At 31.4% G+C, this 24,178-nt stretch overlaps 1 protein-coding gene across 2 annotated transcripts in view; it reads right to left on the bottom strand.

The window, feature by feature from the left end:
• LOC132718349 (voltage-dependent calcium channel subunit alpha-2/delta-3-like) overlaps positions 1 to 24,178 on the bottom strand; it is a 57,398-nt gene that overhangs the window by 24,172 nt on the left and 9,048 nt on the right. For both annotated transcript variants that reach the window (XM_060702045.1, XM_060702046.1), the window contains exon 2: positions 806 to 887. In XM_060702045.1, coding sequence (XP_060558028.1) covers positions 806 to 887 — 82 coding nt within the window. The remainder of the gene's footprint in view (positions 1 to 805; positions 888 to 24,178) is intronic.

The following is a 24,178-nucleotide window of genomic DNA, read 5'->3' as shown; positions in this document are numbered from 1 at the left end:
TATTGATCAGCATTTCACTTTTAACATTATTGCTTACAAAAGTCACTCACATTTCTAACGTGTTCATTCGGGACTGTAATTAGTTTTACCTTAATTGGATAGTCAGTGAACTTAATCTATCTTCTTTCTAATTATTGCGAGTTAATTGTATCCCTTGCCAGTTCAAATAAGATCATGATTGACGACAAACTCGTACAGGCATAAACAAAGTGGTTTATTTCCTCACAATTAGCACAAAAAATGCCGTGAGAACACTTATATATATATATATCAGTTACTGACAAAAACAAGAAAAATACAGATTAAGAAAATCTCTAGGTCTATGATAAATGATAATGCTATGCTAGAAAAGAGAAAATAATAAAATCACGTCCTATGTCCGTTAACACAATACTTCATAATTTGCAGTACATAAACTTATATTATGTTTTAATAGTTTGACATTGTATGGCTATTTGATTTAAATGCCTGTGTCTCGGAGGCATCTTATTCCATTTTCCACGTACGCCATTGACAATTTATACAACTTTATATATTTTTGTACCATTATTTATGTTAAAATCATTTTATCCACTCCCGCTCCCAAACAAATCTATGCTGTATTGAGATTAAATGGAAATTAAAAAATTAGATTCAGTAAAAATACCACCCTCTAAAATATCCTGTAAAATCTTTCAAAACCGTTATATTTCATTAGCATGTAATCAACATTTAACCATGATTGAACATTTCTACTCACATTTTGAATTGTAAAGACTTTTACCGAAAGATACATTTTTAAATAATAAAAAAATACATATCTTACATCTGAAATTGACCTGTATGACGTCACCCTTTCACTAAATGAGGTCAACTGATTACTCAGGCTATCAGACCACATCTTTACTCTGAAAATACAGAAAACAAATGTCATAAGCTTATTATCTGCACTTTTTATTGTTAAGAAATTACACTATGATCGCTTACTATTCGATAGCCTCATTTTAGCGGCTTTGAAAAAAGGTTTATTAGGTTGCTCTTTGTTGAGTTTGATTTCGTGTCTGTTTGCCGATGTTTTTTATAAAATCACCGCCATTATTGTTACGATAGAGAATCGAAATAAGTTAAAATGTGTTGTAAATGCTACGTGACAGGCCTGTCAATATCCCACCTAAACTTAGATAAACAACAAACAAAAAGAATAACACCACGATCATGTATTAGTTAATATTTAATTATAACTAAAGAGGTTAAGGCTTGTGTATAACAGAGAATATGCTAAGACAAACCAGTCAATTATTATGCACCCATATATTCGTCATGATCATTAATATTTTTGTAAAGTTGGTACAGTGTTATATAGTTCGTGTCGAATTAGACTTATATGTTAGCCTTAAAATAAAGGAAATCCCATCAAATTGAAATATTTTTTCGGCTTAATTTTGAGAAGTCAACATTTTTTTCTAAACTTATGGTTTTTTAGTAAAACGCCCTTGGTACAAATCTTTGAACATTTTTTTCACCAAGCAAATTATTCAAATAAATGTGTTTTAGAAAAATTATGCCAAGAGACATTGTACATTTTGATGATAGGGCAGCTAGTCTCTGAATACTTATTAAACTGATACATGCCGCGATCCTAATAATTCCATCTCATGATACATCTACTTTACTATATGGCTTTAAGGAGTTTAAGTAGCAAGGAACCATTCTCCACTAATGGATACGATATGTTAATTGCTGTGAATTAGATTACACCGGAGATAAAATAGATTTTTGACTTTTTTTCTAGACGCTCCTATAACGATTATAACGCAATGACGTGCATGTCCATCGCAGAAAATATTTATACTTTAAAGTTTGCCTTATACTTGAGTATACATTATGTTAGTAATCAAATTAGATTTGTACCACATGGCAATGAAGCAAATGATTGGCTTTGGCATTTACATCTAGATTTACACTTAGATATCAAAATAGTATCTATGAAATAAATTATTATAACATTTGTGTGTCTGTTTTCGTTCTCTCGATGCACAATATTTTACAATGAAAGCCATTTTCTTTTGAAATCAATCCAAATATTACTCTATACCAACGTTCAATAACTAAATGAAGATATATTTTGGGTAACATGTATCTAAACCTCCAGACAAAAATTAATCTAATAGTCCTTCCTTTTAATACAGTAAAATGCATATTGAGAGCGAATGATTTACAGAACATACATATGAGGAAAAAAAAGGACAAAGCCTTTCACTGGTGAATTTGACAAATATAATTGTCAATTATCAATCTTTCTAACAGTAACTGTCAAATACATGTTTCAATATTTGGGATATCAAGATGAAGATTAAGTCTGTTATTCAACCGTATAGAGCCTCTACCTGTTCAGGTCTCGATGATATATTTTTCAGAGACATGTCTCGGGTCTCAGGATTTTCATTGACCAGTGCACATTCTGTGCCTGTTTCAGAAGAATCAAATGTCTGGGATCTGAGTCCGAGACACTGGCGTCAAAGCCTTATCCCTTCAGCAGGGAATTGCTTAATTGACATTGTTCAAAAACTATTATCTTTAAATATATATCGTACAGCAATATGATATATGAACTGTTTGTTTTGTCTGAACGTTTTTGTTTATGTTTGATCCAGAGTCCATGTATTTTTACAGACATGAGAAAACAGATCAACTTTTATTTAGCTCTGTTTTCTTTCTTCAGTCAGAATATCATGAATTCTGATAATGCTGACACGTGACAAAGTACAAAGATGCCTTTCAGACGTGTTTATTGAATGTGTTAATTGATATAATGAGTAATATAGTAAGGGAAGACGAATTATTGAGACAAATTGTTGGCTTTATGATGTCACTAGAATGAACGAGGATAATGAGGTATAATGTAATGGAAATGCCACTCTGGCGTTATACAATCAATCCTTTCAGAAACTGTTGACAATGATGTTGCCCAATTACCATGAGGTATAATAATTTTATTTAGATTTTTCCATTTACAATTCAAAGAATGGACCTTCAAAGTTAATGGACAACAATATATTTTGTTTTTTAAGCATTGTATATGACATAACAATATGCTTGTGTATATAGTAATATATCTCTGAAAGCTAGCTGTAAAATATGTTATTGACGGAGTCCTTTGGGCAAATGTTAACAAACGCTTTTAGATACAGGCTAGACAATAAAGCATTTGCTCCATATTTCTCTAAAATAACTTAAAAGAAGCAAAAACCAAACGTAACAATTTGGTGTCCGCTTTTGTTGTGTGTGCTAATTATAGTTATACACACCTGATTACACATATCCTTTTAAGACCTTTTAGACGTCGGAAGTGGTCGAGACAAATTGAATACTATTGCATTAAAACAAATCTCTAATGTGTTGACTTCTTTTTCATGTGAAGAAACAGGGAGGTTGCACATTCAAACGCACTTAAGAGGAAATGAAAAGGCATTCCTATAATCAATAGCATCAGTAAATCTTACCCTTTCATTAGTATCTTAAAGTGTCCATTACTGTCTGTACTTTCTAATTACTCACATAAATAACTATAATTAGCAAGACATTACCATTAAGCAAGTCAAATTGCAGCAGACGATTTCAAAGAATGCCAAGAAAAGATAAATATATGCTATGTGGTCGGAGGAACTTTTTAACTTCGGAAATGTTTTATCTTTACTAGATATGTATGCATGGTGTGATTATCCACGGGACGTGAATATTCATTTTTCATCGGAATGATTTTGTTCTATCATTTCCGTTCTGAAGAAGTAACGCATTACTTTTTTTTTAAAGGACGGCCTTCTGCTCATTAAAGTTACATAGTAGAGGTTCTAATAGTGTATTGACAAATTGTTTTATATTCTCATTTTGTATTGTCAGCTTTTATGACCTTAATATATTCGATACATTACCAATGAACCAAATTGAATTAATAAAGCTGTGAGATGGCAGTTTTCATTTGTCTTAATTATCTCGTGACACGTACATTTGTAAATGTTGTGCTCATGAACTATGATCTTCACTATTGATGTTTTTCATTTAAGCATGTTCAACAGACAGTTGGTATTGCTGCCATACTACACCTATATTTAACATCAAACATTTATCTCGTTGTTTTGGTGTTAATCGTTAAGGAAATACGGTTAGAACAACGGTATGGTAATTGACAGACTTGCATTGTTTTGAAATAAACTTGCAAAAAAGTATAATAGTGTTAATACATTACAACACCGTTTAAACAAAAACAAATAGGATGCAATCCGAAGCAATCCGTTGCTACGTGGAGTGTGTGGTTTTGCACCTTATAAAAGCTGAGTTTGCGATTTTAAACAAAGATGATCTGTCATCATTGCTCTAGAGGGGTCTGTCTTTATAGTATTTTATTTATCATTTATTCATTTTCTTCATGAAACACAAACATGTATATGTATACAATTCAGTGGACCACAACTTAAACTAAATACGATTTTTATTCTTAACTGTGCGGAAAGAGACTTTTAATATATCAGTGTTTTGATTGAAGGACGCTACAGAGAGCACTTACCGTTTTACCACGACATTTTTATATTCTCCCAAATTATAAACTTTACAAGCAACCTCTCTCACACACACATGCGGGATCTTAGTAAATTTATGTTTGTTATGTATATTGGCCAACCCATGTTAACTTAACTCAGACACAATGTATGGTGTATTAGAACCTTATTTTGCTATTGCCTAATTAGTTTTAGATAATTAAGGATGAATGACATGTCATCATATAAAATCATACTTTTGAATGATTTCCATAATAACAACAGATATTTAATGAAATTATTGTAAAATTAGAAAATATATATTCTTTGCTGTGAAGATAAATGTGTTGTTATTGCTATCTATGGAAAGACTTAATCAACCCGTTCGTTCAACATTACATTTTTCTGTTTTGGTCTAATAATAGTTTTTTCACGATTTGAATATTTTTGGTAAAGCTCATCTCTACGCATATTCAGTTTTCGATTACGTCAACTCGTACTATTCCGCCAGAGATCGCATTTTCTGTCATTTCTTTGGTATCATGTTTCGACAACTGTAATTTATATTCATTGCAGGTTTTAGGAATAGTTGATCAATAAAAGCAAATATTCTAAACAAAGAAGAACTGACGCTTCTCTTTTGAAACACGATACTCTGTAAATATCAGACACACACGCAGCATATATAGGATGTTTTCTGAGACACCAACGTTTAGTTGATCATGAAAGGTATGTTAATGGAATCAATACACAGCAAAATTAAAAGGAAAATGCTATTGTAAACAGAAACCTAAGAATATCGCTTAAGGCAATAATATCCATCCAGTTAAGAGGTAATGTAAGAAATGATTGTCCTTGTATAGTAGCTTTTATCAATACAGTAAAAACCCTCAATTAAGACCACCATCGGGACTGGACCAAAGTGGTCTTAATTGTGGGGTGGTCTTAATTGTGGATATTCTTATCATTGCTTACACACGATATGATATGGCCTATTTTAGTCATTTTGTATGAACAAACAATATGTATCATAACCTGCAAATACAATATAAAAGTATATATTTTATAATGTTACATCTGATGGGAAGAAAACATATTTCTGAAGAAATTTAATATCAAATTTTCTTTGTTCTGATTTCAATAATAATTATTGTATGAGGTACATAATTCACATATCATATCAGACTTTATTTCTTCACAAAACAAATTTGCATAAAGCAACATTAAACCACTATGAAATTAACATTCTCACCTTTTTTCATTAAATATCCCATAAATAACAGCTTTTGACACCTTGTGTAATCAAGTGTCATGCCTAAGAGCAATCAAGCAGACAATAACAACATAACAACACATTTAAGATCTAGGAAGGTGTTGATTTTAATATCAGTGGTCTCAATAGTGAGGTCAAATAAAGAACAAAATAAGGAATTGGGACTGAATTTGGTGGTCTTAAATGTGGATAAGTGAGGTGGTCTTATTTCTGGATCATGTAACCATTGACATAAAGAACAGAAAATTCCGTTCTTTTAAAAACTGGTCTTAAAAGCGGGGTGGTCTTAAATCCGAGGTGGTCTTTAGTAGGGATTCTACTGTATTTTGAAAGCTGAAGTGAGAAAATATAAATTTTGAATGACTCGTTATATCATAATATCAAATTCATGTCCTTATTATTTTTCTTTTATCTTTTTTTTTATTTTTTTTTTTAAAAAGATCTTTAGTGTTGTCATCATATAGGTATATGTATAATATAGGAAAGAATGCTTGTTCTATTATTTCTCCTTAATATTTAAAATGCAATACCTCTAGAGTCTACTTGTGAGTTCAATGACAGCATTTCAAGAATCAAAGGACAAGGCAATGACGAAAGTGAAGCGATGAGTATAGTTAACTATTTTCTCATGATAAAGGAAGCCTTATATGCTACAATAAAATCTAGAGAATATCGGATCACGATGTCACGAAAAGGACACGCTAATAAAGTTAATGTTTATTTTTAGAACAATAAAATGATCGTCTTTGGATGTGTCAACCTTTTTCCACCTCTGTTTGGAACGCTTGCTGAGAAATCTAAAAACGCATACAGGAACACACATGCGTCTATTTAAACTGTACAAAATTGATTACATGCATTATCAATTCAAATTAACACAACAATGATTAAGATTAGTCGTCTGCTTTGAAATCGTTCAATCCCATCGTCACTTATTGTCGATACATATTAGAATCTTTCCCTGGAAGTTATTATTAACACATTCTAGTTTAAATAATTAACGGCGGACGAGAAGAGTAAATGCTGTTACAATCATATTTTACGAGCAGGAAATATCCCTGCACGTTCAACAGAACAAAATGCATTACAATAGTTCTTATGAATACTATTCTAAGATCTAAATCATTAATCTTTAGCCTTCAAAATTGAATCAATAACCTTTGAAGATAGAAAAAAATATATCCAAATTGAAACTTTATCCTACTTGAAAACTGATAAATATAATTTGTAGTAAAATACAACAGGTTCCCAAAAGCTACACATTTAAAGTATAATCAAGTGTCAAATAAGAGTGGATATTAATAAACATTTTGAGCTATTTATTAGAACTCAAAATTGATAGCTATGACGGACCACTACATAGTCATACATAACCCCTTGAGGACCACTAGAATCCATTGTTGAACATGTTCATTTAACAATCTAAGTAAAACATCCATATACAATTGCCTTTTACCATTAATTGTTATAACCAAAATTTTATTTTAAAATATAATGCCTATTATTTTGTGCATTGCTACAATTTAGGTAAACATACTGGAATAGTAACAAACGTGGGAATAAGCTATTTGCAATTAAATAAGTATGGCTAATCAAAAGACAGTTGTATAGAAATCATAATACAATTTCAATCTGGTTCAAATGCAGTTACTAATTATTTAACTTACCAATTCAAAACAAAGCTTACTTAATTACTAATTCATTGTTGAACATGTTCATTTAACAATCTAAGTAAAACTTCCATATACAATTGCCTTTTACAATTAATTGTTATTACAAACATTTTATTTTAAAATATAATCCCTATTATTTTGTGCATTGCTATAATTTATGTAAACATATTGGAATAGTAACAAACGTTGGTATCAGCTATGTGCAACTAAATAATTATGGCTAAGCAAAAGAAAGTTGTATAGAAATCAAAATACAATTTCAATCTAGTTCAAAATGCAGTTACTAATTATTTAACTTACAAATTCAAAACATAGCTTACTTACTAATCAAACAAAGCATTAAAACACTAAATTGTTACTATCATGTTATATATTTTTAAATAGGGAGTACGTTTGTTTAAATTACTTTGAATAGAATGAATTGGTTTATTACATGCTATGCTGGCACAATTAGATCTTGTTTAAAAGAAAGTTGCCGACTGCTTTTTACGATCAATATGCGCATGCCATGTTAATAGAGAATCAAATTAATTCATTGTACATGCTTGTTTAAGAGATTTCACGTAAACATGACAGGAAGTAATTTTGAAACATACTGCACACGTATTTAAGTATTTAAGTCAGAGTAAACCTGTAAGATAAATTGTTGTCTGTAATACAATGTTACACGTTACAACCGATGTGCACAACACTCATGATAATGTGAATATATATTATTCATTTGAAGGCATGTTTGTTTGAGATGTACAGTACTTTAAATGTTAAAGTCAAATTCACCTGCTTGAATGGCGACATTAGCAAGTTTTAAGTCGTCGGGCTAGCCATTTAAGAATTGCTGACCGTGTGTATACATATATCGCAGGAACAAGCTGTTGTTTCCTTGCGGAAGAAGTTTTGCATTCATTACTTAGTAATGGTTGGTTTCAGGAACGGAGTGAAGATTGTTTTATTAAGAAAATAGCTTCCAACACAAGCGAACAATAAGTAATTTGTATAAACTTAACACACTTGATATAAGTGGTGTAAATATATTATAATGTTGAGTAAAAGAACACAACATGCATCATAAAAAATAATTGTATATGTTTCAATTTCCAATATCATTCCGAACGTAGTAACCTAGATATTGAAAGACAAAAAACCCGTCCTTAAGATGTTAATATCGCCAAAATTAATGAAAACCAAACGATAGACAAGTAACTGGCACAAAATAACGTCATTTTTAAATATCATCAAAAATAGCCAAATCTTGAAAAGACTACAACAATTTGAGTTTGTTTCTAAATTGAAAAACAAACAAAGAATTTGTTAAGATCTTTCTTGAACTTAAAAGCTTTTATTTTTTTTATCAAATTTTGTTTTATAATTTTGTTTGTTTCACATATGGGATTTTACTTTCACAAATTTTGACTGACTTCAAATGAATTGAATAAAAGGGTACTTTCGAAAACAAATAGTATATATCCAAGCAAATACTAATTTAATACCATTTTGTTATGTTTTACTTGATAATGTTCTGATTTTATAATAGTATTTCAGGCAAAATATGTTTTTAATAGATAATTCAATAAATTAAGAATAGTGTATAACAAAGACGTTTGCTTGTTGCTTATCCCGAAAAGTGGATTCCAGCATATTCTTTCATATGCAAGGAACATAAGAATATCTCTGCCGTTTTACATTGTCATCCAAATGCTTCGTTTAAGCACACTTTATTGTGATACACTCATGCTATTAATGTTTTCATGTCGCTTGTTCTTAGTTTGACAGTTTTGTTTTTGTCACACACACGTACAATGTCCAAATTTGATTAAGGTGTAATTTAAGGATTTTGTTCAGTGAAGAAATCAGTACTTTCTCAATTTCAGTAAAGCTCTATTTCAGCCATTAATCATAAAAAGACGCGGAAAGCTACGCCATTATATGATTAAATTTAATAAAGATTTGTCAGTCTCATCTAAATTATCTCCCGGAAGTTACCAATAAATTGACTGTCATGAACCGGATTAATAAAAAACTACAAGCGGAAATAATTTACGAGTATAAAATCTCAACATAAAATCATTTCGAAATAAACTTGAAAAATATGATCAATTAGTATCTTATAGTGTCACATTGGAACTTCTATTACAAGAGTCGACCGAACTGAATAGGTTTTGGACACAAAGAAGTATTTCTTGTGAAAATGAAAAAAAGGCAATAACTCAAAAAGAAGGCAATGTAGAGTTATGGTTCTTATTTTCACTTCTACATAAATTGAACTATCTTCCTACTAAGTTTCTTTATGATACTGTTTGAAGTTTCAGAGTTATGTCCCGGAATATTAAAAGAAGGGCAATAAAACTAACATTAGGGAAGGTAGAGCCACGAGTCTCATGCACTGCACGTGAACTCAATGAAATATATCTACCTACTAAGTGTTGTGTTGTTATATTTTGTAGTTTCATAGTTATATTCCGGACAAAGTTCGAAAAAACGCCGTTAGGCAGAGTTGCAGTTCTTATTCACTGCACTTCTACTTAATAAGAACTGTCTACCTACACCTTTTTTTATTAATACCTCTTGTAGTTTCAGAATTGTGTGCCGAAATTGAAGCTGACAGATGGATGGACAAAGTCGCGACTATATGCTCTCCCTTCGGGGAGCATAATAAAAATTCTGGTTACTAATAAACTAACTAACAGGTACGGATTGCGAAAGATTTCTTAAGTTTGAAGTATATACTATTTTGTTAAGTTAAAATGATAAGAATTGTTTTAAATCTTTTGCCGTTATTTGATTCTTACCACGTTGGCAAAATTATGCTTTGACCAAAAAGTAACTTTGAAGGTACAACAGGTTGTATCTTTAAGTACAAGACAGATGCAATTCCACATGCATGCATGGGACACAAAGTAATGAATTAGTTTATATATTATGTTCATGGATGTTGTAGTAGGTTTTGACAACATGTTTAAAGAGTTTGGTCCTCAAAAAAGTAAAATCGCTAAGAGAGTGCATAAAGTTGTCAATCAACAAGTCTTGGAGGAATTTATGTTATTCAAATTTTCTTACCAGTATAAACAGTATGTGTCAATAAATATTGTTTCTGCTCGTTTACAACATAGAATCTCGTGTAATGACACAGTATTATGTATGTATATTATGCCATCAATTATATCATTTATTTACATTATCATTGTGTTCAAACGCATTGAATTTCTATTTCTAGAAAGTCCCCCCCCACCTGTTCTCTAAAGTAAGTGGTAACATACTGTTGGTGTTTTTTCCTTTTATCGGTAAAATGAATAGTACTTATTTAAAAATGTATGTTTTATAATTAATGTGCGAGTACGGGTGTCAATTGAATGAATTAAAAAAGCTTATTTTATAAAAGAAAATATTTAAAAACAATTGGTTTACTTTCTACACAAAACAGTTACAATTTCACATGCATGCATTGGACACAAAGTATTGAATTAGTTTACATTTTGTTCGTAGATGCAGAAGTAGTTGTGAAGGTTTTACCAACATGTTTTAGAGAGTTGGTCCTTCCAATAAACGTAAAATCGTTAAAGGGTTGTGCATACAAGTTGTCAATAAATGGTACATCTAATCAATCAACACGGTAATACTTTAAAAATATGCTGTATTGCAATATATAGGAAAAAGGTTTTGATGTTAAATATAAGTACCACCTCTCTCAGTTATAGTGTCAAACATTTTAAGAGCATAAGTTTTTGACATAAAAAGTAATCATTTATTATTCTTTAAAAAGATGTGTAAGGTCACTTGATACATAACTTCTTTGTTCAATTGCAACTTGTACGAACGGGATTAGTTAATAGAAATGACACTTTGACGTGTGAGAATCAATCCTTTTAGGTCACTATTGACAATGACATTTTCCCATTACCGTTTTATCTTATTGATTCGGTTTAGATGTTTTCCATTTACAATTCGAAGTTAATGGCTCGTAAAACATTTTGCTTTTTATCGCATTGTATTTGATACAAGCAATTCCGTGTGAATATTTAAAGGGGTTGTTGACAACTAGCAACTGTAATTATGATTTTATTGATAAAACACTTGATGTGAAATTTCTGTGAAAGGTTGTATTGGCCAATAAAGATTTGCTTGCTTAACATTGCACAATAAACGCGTATTTTCTTTCTTGGTCTTCTTCTATTTATTGAATCAGAAGCTCACACACACAAACTGTTCGGAAGACTTTTATATGAAAGTACATATTCATTAACTGGAAACTATAAAAACATTCTTAAGGGTATACATTATTATAGTTCATCTTAATAGAGACTGGAAGACTGAAAGTTAACATCTTAATATTCTCATTAATGTATGGACTGTATTCAGATATTTAATACCTATCATTAAAACTATACTTAGAACAGCAAATTTATTAAGAAAGTCTAGTTATAAGGTCGATATCTCCGGAGCAGCGACGAAATAGAATCAGAACAGAACAAGTCGTTATAAAACTGGTACGTACAGTAGAAATCGTAACTTACAGCGTATTTAAAATGTTCTTACCCTTGACCTATGGGATATCGTTAATGGACTTGTCCAGCTTCTATTTTTCAAACAGTTCGTTACCAATTTTGGGGTTATCAACTTTGAAGATGAAAAAGAATATGCAGCCATTCAGCAGGTTCCTAGGTCCTAATATTGACGGTTGAGGATAGGTATAGGGTTCAATGCCATCATATAAATAAATGCCGTTTGAATCATAAACTTTTATAAAACGAAACCGTGATTAACGTCGTTGACTTCAAACCACTTGCCCCTCACCGCTGTGGGTTCGAATCCCGACTTTGGATTATTTCATGTGAGGAAGCTACTTTCGTAATACTGCATGAATGCATGTTTCAAGTGACCACAGTGGAGCGTCCGTGGCCGAGTGAATAACGTGAATAACGTCGTTGACTTCAAACCACTTGCCCCCCACCGCTGTGGGTTCGAATCCCGACAGGGACTTTGGATTCTTTCATGTGAGGAAGCTATCCAGCTAGCTTACGGAACGTCGGTGGTTAACGCAGGTGCCCGTTCGTGCCTGAATATTGGACGGAAGGGCATCTGAGGTCTTCCTCCACCAGTAAAGCTGGAACGTCGCGATATGACCTATACTGTTTCGGTGTGACGTGAAACCCAAACAAACAAGTGACCACAATATAAACTTTTTTATGATGATGCATCACATTTTTATCAGAACCATTTACAAGCACTTGCATCAGAAGTGTCATTTCTTGGAGCGTTTTTAAATAGTGTTTGTTTTATTTTCACATATATTGCGTTTGATAACGACATAGTAAACACATATTTGTAACTTTATTAAAACGTGTACGATTATTCATGCTAAGACCTCCTAAGTAACAACTGTTATTGGGTATTTCTCAAACAGTCAGAAGATTTACATTTTTAATTGTGTTATATCAGCATCGTATGACAAGAACGGGTCTGCATCTTGGAATAATTCACAAGTTTGAATAAATGTATAAAATTAAAGCGCTAAGTAGTGTGTTTTACATGTCTATGATGTAAAAGAACAAACAATACGTAAATGGGGCATAATGCATTCATTAGAAATAAATCACCTATCAAAAATCGATATTGAAAACAAAAGCTGATTGATTGTTAACATAAATCAATATAGAAAATTTCAATTAATTACGTTTGTTAAAATATTTTGCACTTTGCTAACGTTTTTTATATAATAATATGATTGCATGTTCATTTAATTTTATGCAATGATAATGTAACTTAAGCTTGAGATTGTTTTATACATGATGGTTATTTCGAAATCTTGATAGGAAATACCTCAAAATTGATAGTTTATGTATTCAACTCTACAAGACATAGCCGTTCACAGCTACAATGTCAATGCTTTTGGGATTTTCGTCATTTAAATAAGATATATGGAAGACACTATGGTCATTTCAGGATAATTGGATTTCAAGTTATTGACAGTTTCAAAGTAGATTAAATGCTTTCATGACAGAACACCAATCGTTATCACAGTGGTTAATGACTGAATCCATTTGTGTTGATACTTTAGGGAAATGGGTGTAATTGAAACAAATCGGTGCCAACGTTGTTTTTAATGTTTTTTGTCAAAACTCTTTGGGTGAGAAATGTAATCGAAATCTCAAATGCAGTGCTTTTGTATGCTAAATGCTTAATCTTTTATTTACAAAAAAGTGTGGTTTAGTACCTTGCTTAAATAAAAATAACTGGTAACCGTGACTATGATGCCGTGTGATCGAATTGATATTTCCATGTCATTAGATTATAATATCACATTTTAGAAGCACTTATCTGAATATATGTTCATGTCTTACATTTGTACAGATATAAAACTAACGACATAAAACTCTGTTTCCCCATTTCTTTTTCTTTAAATCAGTCATATGCGAATACGTATAATAGTTAATCTCTAACTACGTTCTATAAATTAACTTAACGTATGTATGGGAAAATAAAAGAATCCTAAAGGATTGCTCGAAATTATCAATTGTAAATATATGTTGGAGACTTGGTTTGATTAAGCATGTTCATGGATTGATTGGTAAATGCAAGCTACTGTCTATATCTCCAAGAGCTGACTTCAACAGAAAGTCGATGTTAAATCATAAAATGGTGACATTTTGAAATTTGGAAAAACTAAAAAGTGGATAAACAAATGTCTATAAGAATTATAAACCACAGACAGGTCCATGCAAAGAAAAAAAAAGTACAAATTTGTCAAGTACGTAAATAGAAGTCCTTAATCCTTATCTTCCAATGCACATAATTAGCTTCACATTTGCAAAATGTAACCAAATAACATTTCTTCTCATAGACTTAAGAATAGGGTTTGGAAAATATATGTTGGCATTTGAGCATGGTTTACGGCCCATTTCCCTGGAATCATAAATAGAATGTCTCTAAAACGAACCAGTTAAAAGCAGTAATTCGAACGGGGAAAATCTCTGGAAATAAGATTTGATAAAAACGATTGACACCCCGATGAAATGATTCTCTTTAAATAGGTATATAATTATAAGAAATCCATAGTCAATTCATTATAGCATAAGAGAATATAACGTTATAGCATATTAAGTTACACAGAATATTGCTTATTCCCCTAAAGCACATATATATTTTTTTCTAAAATCATACAGTCATAAGTTTGACAACAGAAGTTTTATGTTGTCCTTTTTACAAATTAGTTTTTAATCTCTTTTTACAAATTAGTTTTGTATACTCGATTGTTAAAAGACAAAAGATATGTCATTGTGACAAAACAACAAATTAATCTATATTGGTCTACTGCCAAATAATTAAAAAAAATACATTTATCAAAATTTATGTTGTAATATTGATGTAAATTTTTATTTGATCGAGTAACGACGTCTTTTGGTACTCGTTTTCCTCTAGCACAATTGCATCACATTTAAATCACAATTTTGGAACGCAGCTTGAGACGAAACATTTACTATGATTGAAAAACCGTATTCCCCTCAGTTTTAACACAATGAAAAAAGTAAGAAAACATATGCAGGAATGCCGTTTATTTAATTTTGTAATACAATGCAATAGTAACATCAGATGCGTTACTTTTGTCAACCTGACTGCTTTTTGTAAAGGAAAGAAAGGACATTTGTGAAATTGTTTACTGAAATGAAGTAGCATATCGTGAGTTAACAGATGCCTAGTATACAATATGGAAATCTTTCATCTTTCTTTATTTCACTAAATTCAGTTTGCCCGTGCTAGCCGATCAATCATTTCATCCCATAAGACTAAACGATCATGTAGAATATCTAAGAAAAGAGAGATATAATGTCTTACAGCACTGTTTTATTGATGAGGTTTTTCTTTCTGAGCATAGAAAGAGGTATCGTTTATCTATGATATATATATGCGTATAATATGAGTGAAAAGAAAGATTATCTTGTAGAAAAAGACAAAGCACTCATGTGTATTAGATTAGTTTGAACACTTATAATTTGCCTCTTATCACTATTTAGTAACATATTATACAATACCGATACTTACTCACATAGCCACGGAACAAACAAAAAAAACGCACCCAAAACAAACAAACAAACAAACAAATACACACACAAACATATATTATTTACACAGTCAATTTATGCAAGGTTCTAGTGTGATGCCCTGGGCCATTATACCATATGCTTTAAATATTCTGAGTTTAACATTTGCCGTGTCTCCAACATACGACTTTTGTGTAAGAGTATATTGCATGTTGTTTATTATTTTAAAAATAAGACTTTTCATATGTTATGCAATGATTACTTAACATGTTGTTTCTTAGCAAATTAGCTATATAATAAGAACTGACAGAAGAACAAGTTTATGAATGTATATACCTTATAAGATGGTATGCGGCATATATGATAATAACGATCATCAAGGGAAATCAATCGTCGAGGAAAGTTTCCCCTAGTATCCATTTAGACTGCATGAACGACGGAATAGTACGCTGAAGGGTACGACAAAGATACGGGAATGAGGAAACAGCTTTAGGTATCTGTAAAAGTGGTTTCTTTTCGATTTGTTTTATATATATACAAATATATATTTATGAAATTAATTCCAATGACTGAAATATATTGAAACACCACATTTTATACTGCCATTAATACGTATTTCATTATCAGCCATTATATATAATTGTGATACACTTAAAAGTGCATTAAACAAAAAATGTGTCTACAATATATTACGTAATTTCCAATCAATATCATTTATCAATCAGTCTGTGCATAGTGTAACTTTGTCGCAGTAAAGAAAACATTCGACACTCATTCTTTCATCCAATATCAGGATCTCCTCAACGTTTACTTAGTCTATCAGTCTAATCAATCTCCTAAACCCACGTACTTGACACTGCTTTATCTAATTAGAAGTAATATGATGTAGGTATATGACCAATGCTTCATCGATTAGATTTAACAAGGAAAATTGGCAAATACCAGATTGACATAAAGTCTACAAAATGCAGCGATGAATTTTTATCATACGAAAGTAACGTTAATCGATATTGACACAGGAAATTTGTGCCCGCATATATCAAAAAGTTAAAAAATTTGACACAAGTACCACAGTTTGGAATAAGAAACATACTTGATAAATTTTATTCAACATAATGCATTTTACTATTTTCTGCCGGCCGTGCAGGGGTGGGGGAGCTGAATCATGCCTTGGCCAAAGCTGACCATGAACAGCCCTCTTAAGACAGAAAAGTATTGTTTAGTTTCTTCCTTTAAGTTTTTAAGTGAACGAAGTTAATTATCATTTTGAAATTTAAAAAGACGATTATCAAAGGAAAGGTGGCGTTCAATAAAAGCGACCCCTACACGATCTAGCAACATAGGAACACCAACAAAAGCCCAGCAGGACATCCAAACAAAAACAGGACAGCGCAAAAGGCAATGTATTTTATAATGGCGTTAATGCACTTGTTGTTCTCGGTTACAAAAAAAAGAATTAACAATAAATAATAATAATAATAATAATAATAATAATAATAATAATAATAATAAAAAGAAGAAGAAGAAGAGAAAAAGAATAAGAAGAAGAAGAACAACAACAACACAAGGAAAACTAATAGAAAAGAAATTATAAATGAATAAGTACGGGCAGCACGCTGAGCGCTAACACATTATAATGACGTCGACAAGGCATGGTACGAAGTATAACAACCGTCGTTTTAAGATCACGTGATAGTACGTGCAGATAAGAACGATTGTGCACGCAATGTCATTTACTTATTCAACATTTAAGCAGCATGGTCTTTAATATATTTTATAGTTGAGCTCCTTTTTACGCTTTACATACAATTTCATTATAATTCAGGATGGTTAATTACTTTTAACAGACTCTTATTATTAAATTTTATGTTACTCTGACAGATAATCAATACTTGTTTGCAATAAAAACTGAAAAAAAGCCACAGTTTTTATATAAAATATTTGTAATATATATTGTGAAACATTGATAAGGTTGATTGTGTGAAATGTATATATAAATCATAGAAAATATAGAATGGTAACAAAAGATTCATATGACGTAAAATTAATATGATATTCGAAAAGAAAAAAGAACGGAATATAGAAAATTAATTATGTGTTATATATTTGGTATTAAACAACAATGTCTAATGCATCAGTCTCCAGATGGATAAGACGTAAGCTCTAAAACTCCCCATTGAACTTTTTTTATAAGTTATTTTAAAGATTCAATATATCTACGATTCTTTTTGATAGTATCAAACTAAATCTATCTCACCAAATTTTCTTCATAATGTCTACAAATTTGTTAAACATCAAAATTTGTAATGGAAAATTAACTGTTTCAAAACGAAAAAAAAATTCTTGTTCATAATAAATTAACTGTTTCGACAAAAGCGCAACTTTAGTACACATAAAGATTAAGACACTTAGATAAACCAAATAATAAACAAATAAAACTCCGCTTTTATTGAGCAATATCCTATAAATTAGTTTATGACATTACATCTCACAAAAGGCTATAAATATCAAATAAAAAAACAATATTAACATGACGCTTTCTAAGCATTTGCTTGAAATTATAAATGGAGACTATCTAAAACGAATCAATACAAAGCAATTATTAATGCGGAAAAGCCATTGTAAACAGAAATCTTATTAGATTGCTAATATGACTCTGTGATTAGTGTTGTTCACACAGTTACCTAAATCTTGTAACATCTGATAATGAGGTAAAAACGGATAAAATAACAAAAGATGGACGCTTGACTTGGTAAAGTTATATATCATAACACTAATGTAACAATTAGATGGAAGTGCAGGAACGTGTCACATTGAAGGTTCTATGAAAACCGCCGAATTAACATATCTGCAAATATTCTAACTCCAAATGTTTACCATTTCTATGTTTACAATTTGAATTCTGCTTAAGCTAGTGTTGGGGGGCGTTGATAGTTGCTTGCACTTTCAAGTACTGTAAAGATGCATTAAAAAAGTTTGAAACAGTTTCAATTTTGTCGGTTTTTGCGTTCTTTACGGATTCCGTTTTGCTCTATTTGCATAGTTTTACTAAAATCCATAAGTATCCCATGAAGGCCATAATGCAAAGGTCATACACTCATTATATACGCTTTGTGAACATGTGAAAGAATTTTAGGTCAATACGTGTGACAAAACATGATATCACTTCATTATTAGATCTGTCACTGAAACATTCTCATACATCCCTTGGATGTGACGTGAGCCGATGTATCTGATGATTTTGTACATAATTAATCTATGTCATCAACAATTTGATTTAGGAAAGCTGTGATAAAGGCTAGTATCCTGTCATGAAAGCATTCAATCGAATCAGTAATTGTCAATTTACTCCAAAGTCTCTAAGGAAGTGACCAAAAAAGGCGCTTCACAGTTTTGATAGAAACTATTGAATTCAAGAAATTGCAATATTAACTTCTTCCTGTTTGTGATTGGAAAAACATAATATCCAGGTCTTTTTTCTAAACACAACAAAAGACAGTTGTATCTTAAGAAATTAGCATATACTCATAAATCTTGTTACTACATTTGTATCAGCAGAGTGTCTCATCGTATAGTTCAAAGAATGTACTCAGAAAGGTGACTTCTCGAAAAATAATGCAAAGATTTTTCACATTATTTAAATTAAAAATATGCATTATATTGTTTATACGATGAACGATGTTCTTGGCCCTTAATGTCAATATCCAGCCAGACCGAACGGACTTAATTTAAGTTTTTGACATTTCAATTATCTCCTTAACAATGAATGATTGTTTCTGTTGATTTACCAGCTTTTAAATGAAAGAGTATCGCGGGCAATTCTAATCTTTTATGTTATTGTAATCAATTATCTGTGATTATAGTACATTTTTGACAATTAAAACAATATCACACATTGCTTTTAGTAAGTTACGCAAATATTCAACAAAATTAAGTGATGGATTCATTTTCACAGATAATATTGAAAATGAAAAGAATTTTGTTTTCTTGGAATTTGGTCAATTTGACACATTTTGGTCGGTCCTGTTATATGTTATATTATATACAAATATGTTAGCAGTTTCATCTCAAGTGACCGTTTCTTACTTATCCCATATGATTTATGATTCAGTGACAAAAGACAAATGACCATTAGTCTCAATTTCTAAGATAAATTGTCACGGAGACATTGAGAAACGTAATCAGCGACAAAGCAGCGACACTTACTCTTTTGCAAGTTTGCGGACACGAAAAAAAAAACAAATACATACACAGAGTGATAAAATAAAATGGATAAATAGATAGAGTAAAATAGGTTTAAGGAGTGTACAGTTCTACATGCATTAACAATTGACATTACCAGTTATGGTATATGATATGCATATAGAAGGGTATCAAGGCGGTGATATGTTGCAATGTGTACTTCTCTCGAGGGTCTACTTTCCCCTTTCCCAAAATGTGAAATATAGATCTACACTGTTCACATACAGGAATCGATGTAATTTAGATAGATGGTCTGATATCGAGTATGTTTCAAGAATAACTCTATAATGGGTATCGATTTCCGAGATATATTATCCGGTTATTCCACAAACGGGTCGTTTTCATTGATTGTGATGAATAATTGAGAGTAAAACATGTCCATGACTTTCTTTGTTTTTTCCCTGCAGTCAATCGATAATTGTCTATCGTATTGTTCTTCATTATATTTGTTCTCTATATTTGTTCTCTCGTCATTTGTTTAATTTGTTTCACCAATCATTTATATTTTTACAAGCATTTTGTTTCTTAACCTTAATCAAAGCTTGAAGCATTACCATTCCTTATCTTTCAGTAATATGCAGACCCTTTAACCCCTGACCTCTTTTCAAAAGTGTCCATATTATTAACCAATAGGTTATTTAAGTTTGCCATTTGTGTTCTTTTTAAAGTACAAACCTCCTTTTTAAGGGTCTTGGGGTGATTGAGGGGCGGGGTACTGTACGCCCCTTTTCATGGAATAACACAAATGTGTCAAATTGAAGTTTGAACACATATGAAATATGTCACATGTCATGTTTTTAATATTTAATTTTGCTTATGCCAATGCTAGGGGATGTGGAAGAAACCCTGAAATAACCACCACCGTATATGAACTGACTGAATAAAACAGAACCCTCAACAATTTGTTGGGCGCTTCTCGGGGTGTTTGTCTTTCTGTTTGTACTTTAACTTTTGGTATCCACTATTATTTAATAAGATTACATCAAGTGGAAAGTATCATGCTTTAGAATTTGAGCTCCATTTTTGAAATTTAAAAATAAAACATATAGCACGTGTAATGGCTTATCCATATTATTAACCAATGCTCACAACGTTTTAGTATTTAATTAAGTTGACTCACAGCAAGATTTTGTGCCTAATGACACTAAACGTTTCCCACAACTGAATATTTCTATGAAAAAAAATGTCTAGAGCCAGATTGAATAAAGATAACAAAGTGTACGAGTGTATAGACATGATTATTAATCATGTGCGAGGAACGTAAATCGATAGCGACAAAAGAACTTCTTCCCGCCATGCATTTCATCTTGATAACATTTGACAAACTTCATAGGGGAAATTATTAGGAGTGGCTACAATCATCTGAATATTTGCATTTTGTATCAGATTCTATGATTAAAGAAACAATTATTGATGCTGCGGTTTCCGTCAGTGTCATTTGTTTTCGTTTGAATGTCTGCTTTTATGAATAAGTATTTAGTCTGTTGGCGGCAATAAGTTCTTCCTATGCGATCTGTTCATAGCAAAGCCTTGTTTTCTGTTCATAGCCTGCATTGTTCGCTTCTTAGTTTGTGTCGTTTATATTTTTAAACATTTAGTTAGTAAATTTTCAAACATTTTCCAAAATTCATAAATGCGATTGGCCGATTGAAAATGGAGAAGACCAAGTAGCATATTTTAGGCGGAAAGGCAATGTATTTTTTTCACAAATATGACTTGGTGGCTTTTGCAAACGTTGTTGTAGGTACGTTAGTATATGAGTAATAATTTGAGTAATAAATGCATGCTTAAACTAGGTTTGCATGTAAAGATTGATATATGTCAACTCATTAATTGAATAGAATAAAGGGCATCGACATGAGCACAATCCCCAATATAAACATTTTTTTTTAATTTCTAATCTCTGTAAGCATGCAAGCTTTATAATTATATACGTTCAACAGAACATGTCTTCGTTATAAATAAACCACAATGTAAGCTAAGAGGCAAGAAATGTCCATATAATACTATAAATAGATTCAAACAACATTGATAACTATCTTTTAAAGGCAAATTACTTAGAATTATTAATGGATACTACAAAAAGACCTCTTTGTAGACTATTGCCATAGAAACAGCAAACAAAGAAATGTATTGTGATTTGCTACATACAATGTGCCATTGTTGTATTTTTATATTTTTGTTCCAACATTCTTTGGACAGAGTATGCCAGCAAGCAAACAAACAAAAAACTCTAAAGGCCTTTGACTGCATGCATTAGCGGTATATAGTGTTTTAACTAAATATATTTTGGAAGCAGTATATTAAACTAGAAATTTGCAAAGGGACACAGTTGTCCCTCACAATGCATTGTTTCGTCAGTCTACGGTCATATAGTATGAAGGCAGGTCAGTGCAAAAGCAAGACAGCTTGACAGCGGGACGAACTGGAAAAAGGTTCGGTTATCACACCTCTCTCCTTAATTTGGGGGACATAATTTTCTATCAAAACAAGCTGGAAATGCTGAGAGTTTATGTTAAAGCAATACAAGTCGTGTTCAAGTGTAAAAAAAAAAGATATTTTCACACTGATAAAAACATTAAAAATGTGTTTAAAGTTATACCTCGTTAACATCAAGTACAGCTAGCAACACATATATGTAAATTTTTCAGTACAAACTTAAGTCTCCACGTAAAAGGATTACGAACCCCAATAATACAATTATCAGGACGGTGATAAAGGTTGCAGTTCTGTCGTGAACGCAATTAATCCCGTTAATTATGGCCAATTCACTTGGAAGTCTCCACGGAACTGGCCGTGATAAACCCTTGCATATATTGCTTAGACTATACACGTCTAGAAATTCATTAAATACCACGGTATGCGATATTACTACACACAGAAATTATATTTTATTTTTGATATGATTTATTACAAAAAGTAACAACTTGTAAGAATCTAATTTGCGATAAAAGATTGACGTTTCATCTTAACCACTATTGAATCGCTCATGTTGTAATTAATTGCATGTTATGAACAACGCTTATTGTTCTTCAAAACTAGTATGAAAATCCGCAGAAATGAACTGAAAACAAAATGGTGTACTTTGTATTGATATTCGATGATTGTCAAAATAGCGAATTCGTGTGAATAACGGACGGGCGAAAAGTTGCAGAATCATGACTTTTCTGACGCCTTTTTGTCTTATTGTGTGGCGGTTAATCACTATCATTCTGTGGCGTCCATCTCGCAAGTGTTTGAGACTGTATAAAACACTGACGTAGCGTCATATGGAATTGACTAATGTTCCATACAAAAATTCAAGTATCCAAAGGCAGAAAAGGGCATTTACGAAACGCACAATTCTGCCATATGTTTGCACCCCTCAGATGTTTACACATATTCAATGTCCTGATAACTATCAAATCTTCTTTAAATGTAAACCATATTGTAGTCAATACATTAACAAAATGTCCTTGTAACCAAGTGCACACTTTTTAACCGTGTATTTTCGATCATTAGATAGTATTTGATAAAATGTACAACATGAACAAGTTTGTCAACTTTCCTCATTTTCAAGACTCAAAATTGTTAGTTTTCTTTATTTCATTTTATTTATTTCGCTAAATTTTTAATATCAGGGTAAGTTAAAAATACACGATAAAACACAATCAAATAGTTCATGTTCTAGACACATTACAATACCTTCAGACTGTTTTATTTAAAGTTGAAGTGACATTTCTCTCCTCCATTTATTCCATAGGCACATACAAAATAGCTACTATATTTCACAATTCAATAAAACGAGAGACACATCTGTGAATCAGAATTTCCCAAACGAGTTCACAGTTTAAACACTGCTTGCGACAATATTGAACAGACAAGAAACGTTTCGTGTTCCTGGTTCAAATCGGGACAAACATTTGATCATTATGAAGGCAAATATTTGTTCAATACATTGTGTGTATCATCATTCAAAACTTATCTTTTTATTTCGGTCCAGCCATGGTTTGAATATGGTATTTGACAGGTTACACGGACACAATTTACATTGTTTATCAGTGGACTGGCATTTTAAAGTGGTTAAGTAATGCTACAGAATAATTAGCAATTACTCAAGTTATCAATGTATATACATTTAGAAGTGGTAAATCGAAGCACATACAGTCTAAAGTGATAGTTCAATGCACATATCGTCGGTTAATGAATGGAAATGCAGGCGGAAGTGGTTGATAAATGAACAAACCGTTTACATTCCTTAATCAGTGAATATACAGTCGGCAATGGTTAATCCAAATGCATCGTACAAACAGTTATCAGTGGTTAATCAATGAACATACATTCGGCAATGGCTTTTTAAAGCGCATACAGTTATACATATTAAATTAATAAACAAGATGGTTACAATTGATAAATCAATAACCATAAAGTTATCAGTGATTAATCAATACATAAATAATCAAC

This window comes from Ruditapes philippinarum, unplaced genomic scaffold, assembly GCF_026571515.1.
Source record: "Ruditapes philippinarum isolate M1 unplaced genomic scaffold, ASM2657151v2 ctg2833_1_1_1_1, whole genome shotgun sequence".
NCBI lineage: Eukaryota > Metazoa > Mollusca > Bivalvia > Venerida > Veneridae > Ruditapes > Ruditapes philippinarum.
Note: the sequence above shows the minus strand (reverse complement) of the source record. Positions and strands in the feature narration are given on the sequence as shown.